Source organism: Morone saxatilis, unplaced genomic scaffold, assembly GCF_004916995.1.
Source record: "Morone saxatilis isolate NCDOM2014 unplaced genomic scaffold, NCSU_SB_2.0 Contig2, whole genome shotgun sequence".
In the NCBI taxonomy this organism is placed as follows: Eukaryota; Metazoa; Chordata; class Actinopteri; family Moronidae; genus Morone; species Morone saxatilis.
In genome coordinates, this window is record NW_023339762.1 from 22,429,038 (window position 1) to 22,435,037 (window position 6,000).

A 6,000-nucleotide genomic window follows, 5' to 3' on the forward strand; every position below is an offset into this window, starting at 1 on the left:
AAATAAAAAATAATAATAAAATGAAGTAAGACTTTTAATTAGACAAACATAAACATGTCACTTATCTCAAACCTTCCCCTGTAAGTGCCGATAATGTGATTTATTATTTGTGTGTTTGTATTTACCTTGGCGATGCCGATAGAGTTGAGGGCCTGTGACTGCAGCTGCTGGGTGATGTGAGAAACGGAGTCGGCTACAACCATGGACCGCCTGTGAAATGTGTGTTCCACAGCCTGAAGAGAGAGGGAGATTTATGACTTGACCTTGCACTGGTGAAAAGCATGGAAACACTCACAAAGGGACACACACACACACACACACACACCTTGAGCAACTCAACCAGTCGACACAGAGCTTTGACAGAGGTCTTGGTCATGGGCCGCTGCATCGACATGTACATGTTCATGGTGGTTTTGATAATGGTGCTGATGCTGTATGCATACAGGATGCCCTGTGGGGAACAGAAAACACAGAGGGAACTGTTAGTGAAGAGGTTAAAGGACGAATGTTGATGTAAAGGTTCACACCTTTACGTCTTTTTTTGAGGATAATCAATGCATCTTTAGTGCATTTGCGCCTGGATATAAAAGGGGATTGAAAAAATGTGAATGCTATGTTATGAGCTGGTCTTAGTAGTCTCATGTTCTGCTCTGTAGTCCTTGTCAAGGGATATCTCTGCAAGTCCTTACCTGTACAAACACATTGCACCTGCTGTTAAGGTCTTCCGCCAACTTGTCACCTTTATGCTCTTTGGACAAGATGGACTCCATCTTCATCATCCAGGAAGTTACAAACACATAGTAGGACTGGACATCCCTGAAGGGACAAGAACAACATTTAGATGTTGAAATCTAAAAATCTGATTTAGACAAAATAAAGTTTGTGCTGCCACTGACTTTGTTAGCGTCTGAGCTCTTTGCTGCAGGTAGGTGTCCCTCTGTGCTCTGATGGCCTGCAGGCTCTTCTTATCCATTAGTTTAGCTGCAGCTGGAACCTTAGTGGTGAGGAAAGTGTCGGGAAACCAGATGATGTTTGCAGTCAGAGTGACAGCGGGGACCTAGAGGATAGAGGCACAAACACACAAGCAAGATGTTTCCACTGTTGAAAGATTAGGGAAAAAATACATCCCAAAAACAATGCACTACCTTTTTACAGACATCGAGCACTGCTTTGTAGAACTTTTTGTCGACACTCCTGAAGATGTGAAAGTGAAGCACAAAGAGACCACAGACGCCAGCGTATTTATCTCTCTGATCAATCTCTGAGGGTTCACCTGAAATTAATACAGACACACATCACTTTAAAGCTGCAGGAAATAGTCTTAACAAGTGAAAACCGTTTATCCTGAGAGGAGAAACTGACCAATTTTGGACTCAACATTGGTGAATATGGTGCGAATGTTGAAGGCGAACTCCTCTGCAAAGGCACTGTTTTTGGCAACAGCTACTCCCTCCCCGGGATCATCGAATCTCTGCTCCACACAGGCCTGTTACACAGTTGTGAGGTTAATGGTGTTCAAAGGATATGTAGTCCAAAGTGACCCATGCTTACAGTCTGAACCTCAGGAAATTAATTCTACAACATAATAAAAGTCTGAATGAAATTAAGTCACCTGCAGTATCATGCCATCCAGCAGCTGTCCCTCAAGCTTTAGCAGGAGCTTCTCGAATGGTTTCAGCTTCTCTTCAGGAATGGAAAATTTCCCAGGGTTATGGTGCACAGATTTCAACAACCTACAAGCAGAGGATACTGTTGGAGAGAGACAATAGCCTGTATAGACGCTCTAAAGCATAAACTACTATATGGTTATAAAGACCAAATTAGCTATGCTTTCTGGATCAAATTAATCTTCATATATTTTAGTTAAGTTAAAGGCATACTATGCAGGATTTTCCTTAAAAACCAAGTATAGACTCATAGGAGCATAAACTCTCTCAATCATTACTTAGGACCCTTTAGAAGCGTGTAGCACTGCCTGTATCTGAGACGTTGCCCTCTGCCTGTATTTTCTTATTTTGTTGTGTCCTGGATGTTTCTGGGCATCAGTTTTGGGGCAGCGCGCAGGGTGTGAGTGTGGGACTCGATAAAAATGTGACAGTTTACATCTCTGTCTATGTCCATCGATGTGTAACAAGCTGCAGGTCTGAGTGTCGGTGTCTACGCTCCAGCTGCATTCACACAAAATCCAGACATATTGCACCTTTGTGCAGGGTTGTGCGGAGGTGTGGCCATGTTTATTTGTGCATTAGAAAGTACCCGAACAAAACAAAACAATCAGAAAACAATGTTTAATATTTCTGACATAATGCTTTGTTCTTGCTAAAGCCCCATTGTCTTTATGTAGCTTCATCAAAGGTGCTCTTTGGTTTGAATGGTGTGTTTACAAAGAAAACACAATTGAAAATCCTGCTTTGTATGCCTTTAAAAACATGTCATACTTAAATAAAAGATTTGTAAAATAGTAGTAATTGGGATGCATTTTAATTCATACTACTGACACCTTCATTTGTTTTGCTTATTCATTAATCCATTATTCATTGATGTCATTGGTTGCAATAGTCGTGTGTGTCTGTTTGTGTGTTAACCTTTTATACATCTTCCAGTGATCTTTCAGTGTGCCGTGATTTTCCATTATCTCGTCGAGTGTGAGCAGAACCACTAACAACTCGCCGAGGTGTTCGTACACAACCTGCAGATGTAACGCAAAGCAGAAAGAAACATTTTGAGTAAAAGAGAGTACGGACTCAAGACATACAAAAAAAGAATGAAATCTTAAAACCTACCTGGAAATGGACACCTGACGACTCAATGATTTTTGTTGCACCTCTAAGAAATGAGAGGAGAAATTCTTTTGTACATTTTGTTTTGTATTGTAACAGAACAAAACACGCAACTAGTACCAGAAATGGAGTCTGTACGTTACTGTTTTGTCTGAATCTGAGGTGCATAAATGCTCTTTTGACACTGTGGGCTGATGGACCACAAGATAAAAAGTTGATCTGCAATTGACGGTATGATTAACTAACATTAACACATAGCTGGGCCTCTACAGAGAGAACTACCAGCCTGTGTGTCTGTCAACATGACACAAAGATAGTAAATGAATACAAAAAGGTTACTACACAATACACTAAATCCTGACACGGCATTTAAGCTAATCCTATGAAACCAGTACATTCACCGTGTAACATAACTTGCTTCAGTTGATGGATCTTACTTGTTGCTGTTGTACAGGGCAGCCAGCTGATGAACAATGTTGACCACCACCTCATAACATCTTGACACAAAACAGGAAAGTTCCTATAAAAGGACAAAGAGAGGAGGAGCAGAGAAACGATCAGTGTTTTCTGGATTTCAATAAACGAGATTATGACAGAAATGATTCATTACCTACCTGAAGGAATGAGATGAATCTGCCCATTTGAATCTGGGACTCTCCTTCAACAACACTGGTGTCAGACACTGTAACATAAATGCAGATATACATCTTATTTGTATCAATTCATTGAGAATTGTTGTGTATCACAGAGGGTAAACCTAGAACAAGAATGAATAGGAATAGCTGCCAGATTACCTCCCTCTCCATAGTACATTAAGCCATTGTAGAACTTGGTTTCTGCCTGCAAGCGAAAATAAATTCAAGGCACAGAATCAGAGTTTGCACCTCTCAGAAAAACACAAACATCATCAACATCTGTGGAGAGAAGTTGCTTAAAAGGGTTCCCCTTTGGGGTTTTAGACCTCTAGTAGTTTTAACTCAGCTTTATTTATATAGTAGCTTTCAGACAAACATGCAGCCCAAAGTGCTTCACATAGCAAATTAAAACAATGCATAAAAAAAAAGAACAACCATGAATAAAATTGGACAAGGCAAAAAAAACAACAAAAACAATAAAATATCATAAAAATAACAGAATAAATAAAAACAGATAAATAACAAAGAATAAAACCTAAAAACGAACATTACTCCAAAGTAAAAGCCACATTAAAAAGACATTTAATTTCCTATTAAAAAGACACACAGAGAGAGAGAGAGAGAGAGAGAGCCATCTAACACCCAGAGGCAGCGAGTTCCACAGTTTAGGGGCATAAAAACAGAAGAAACTCACCAGTATGTTTATGGGACACATAAAGAAATATTTATTAGTAGTAATGTGGAGTGCTATGCAAGCAGGTGACACAAAACACAGTCCTACCAATGACGTGGCACTGTTCAACAAGTGGTATTATTGAATTATAATTCGCACTGCTTTAATTGGCATCTATATCCATCTGTGTTCTGCTTTTACTGTAACAACATGTCCTAAATTATGATTATTGTTTCAACCTTGTGTCTTGATTTTACACTGATTTCAGGGTGCTAAATGTTATATGTGGCCAGAGACTAAAGATAGAAACTATCCTTTGGGCTAATATTATGAATTAATTAATTTGGGGCAATGTTTATTAATATGCGCTGTCCCAGAGAAATAAATAAATAAACCAAAATATTATGGAGCAATGCACGAGCGAAGGCAGGAAGGATTGCAAGCTAGCCATCTTTGCAAATGTTTTATGAGGAATGAAATTAAATCATCACATTTGTTAGACCCCAACAATACACACAATGTCAACTTGTATTTGTTTACACCTTTAGGAGAGACTATATGATAAAAAAAGGACAACAGAGTGCACTGTTTACACCGTGCTTACCTCGTACTTGAGCTTCTTCACTTCACTACACAGAGCAGCATAAACTGTGATGACTTTGTTCAGCACCTGCACACAAAATAAAAGTCTTTATCAAAGAAGGAAAAACTTCTACAGTCTAATAATGAATTGCTATTTGTTAATTATTACAGTCTCCGTCTTTATTTACCTTGTTTTCTGTTTTAATTAACTCCAATAGGGATGACTGCTCATAAGGGAGAAGCTGTAAGAGAGCATCAGGAAGGAAATTACACAAGTTTAAACTGTGTAAAAACAGTGCCAGTCTTTTTTCAGATTCATGCTCAGCCAGTAGTTTTTTTGGTGTTTCACCTTCAGGGCGATGGGGTCCAGATTGAAATCCCACACATCCCCGATGGAGTCATCCAGTGCCTCCTCGATACCCCTCAGCTGGGAGGTGTAGTCCTCCAGAAACTTGCTGTAGTTCTTCAGCTGAACCTCTGTGTGTATTTCTGCAGAGGGGAGAGTTTACTCAGGGACACTTCCGCAGGCCTGATGTAAACACCAATGCTGCTGTAGCTAGTTTAGCACCTAACATCACCAAACCACATTATTTTGAGCTAAAATGTGGAAAATAAAGAGTGTATGTATTCTTATTGCCAGAAATATGCAGAAAATAAATATCCCTTTTTGTCCTATGAGGAGCACTGAATATTAACTGCAGACCTGACACACACTAACACCAGCATTGTCTCCTTTTTGTCTGCTTTAATGGAAATAAACATGGTGTTACAGTACGCTATTTACACTGTTTTCTTTTTACTATGAACTAAAATGTCATTAAGCTGTCAAACCGATCAGCTGTGTGACTGCAGGCGGTGACTAATGTCAGCTAACTTTGCTGTCACTTCATTTAGCGACGTTATTCTTTGTAATACAGCTGGCACGGACTCCCTGCACATTCAATTTAAGTAAATAATAAGCGAAATACTTTTTAAAAGTGTCGATTTAACGAGCGTTTGTTTTGCAACCAACAGTAGGAGTTGTTGCGCGTCAGCAAATAGACGGATCCCACCCCCCCGGTGGCTAGCACTGAAGGCTAATGTAAGGTTAACTTTAGCACGTCAGGAGTAGATAATGTACTTACTCTGTGAACCGTCGTCAAAACGGTCAAACTCCCAGTCATGTGCCATCGTTTCCACCGCCATCAGGACAGTATAGGTGACCCAAAACACCGCTGTTAGAAAGTGAAGCGACACGATCCCATGATGGGTCTCATGATTTTGTGAATGGCCGCTAGTGCTCATGGGAAATGGAGTTCAGAAGAGAAGGATAGATAGATAGATAGACACA

At 39.8% G+C, this 6,000-nt stretch overlaps 1 protein-coding gene across 1 annotated transcript in view; it reads right to left on the minus strand.

The window, feature by feature from the left end:
* washc4 (WASH complex subunit 4) overlaps positions 1 to 5,953 on the minus strand; it is a 31,695-nt gene extending 25,742 nt beyond the window's left edge. The window contains exons 1-16 of the mRNA XM_035665265.1: positions 5,795 to 5,953; positions 5,020 to 5,159; positions 4,859 to 4,912; positions 4,693 to 4,758; positions 3,575 to 3,620; positions 3,395 to 3,462; positions 3,218 to 3,300; positions 2,784 to 2,826; positions 2,586 to 2,689; positions 1,613 to 1,733; positions 1,363 to 1,486; positions 1,146 to 1,273; positions 897 to 1,057; positions 690 to 816; positions 326 to 451; positions 126 to 233 (exon numbers count right to left, since the gene is read on the minus strand). Of these exons, the coding sequence (XP_035521158.1) occupies positions 126 to 233; positions 326 to 451; positions 690 to 816; positions 897 to 1,057; positions 1,146 to 1,273; positions 1,363 to 1,486; positions 1,613 to 1,733; positions 2,586 to 2,689; positions 2,784 to 2,826; positions 3,218 to 3,300; positions 3,395 to 3,462; positions 3,575 to 3,620; positions 4,693 to 4,758; positions 4,859 to 4,912; positions 5,020 to 5,159; positions 5,795 to 5,855 (1,560 nt within the window). The 5' untranslated portion in view covers positions 5,856 to 5,953. The remainder of the gene's footprint in view (positions 1 to 125; positions 234 to 325; positions 452 to 689; positions 817 to 896; positions 1,058 to 1,145; positions 1,274 to 1,362; positions 1,487 to 1,612; positions 1,734 to 2,585; positions 2,690 to 2,783; positions 2,827 to 3,217; positions 3,301 to 3,394; positions 3,463 to 3,574; positions 3,621 to 4,692; positions 4,759 to 4,858; positions 4,913 to 5,019; positions 5,160 to 5,794) is intronic.
* Positions 5,954 to 6,000: the final 47 nt, after the last annotated feature.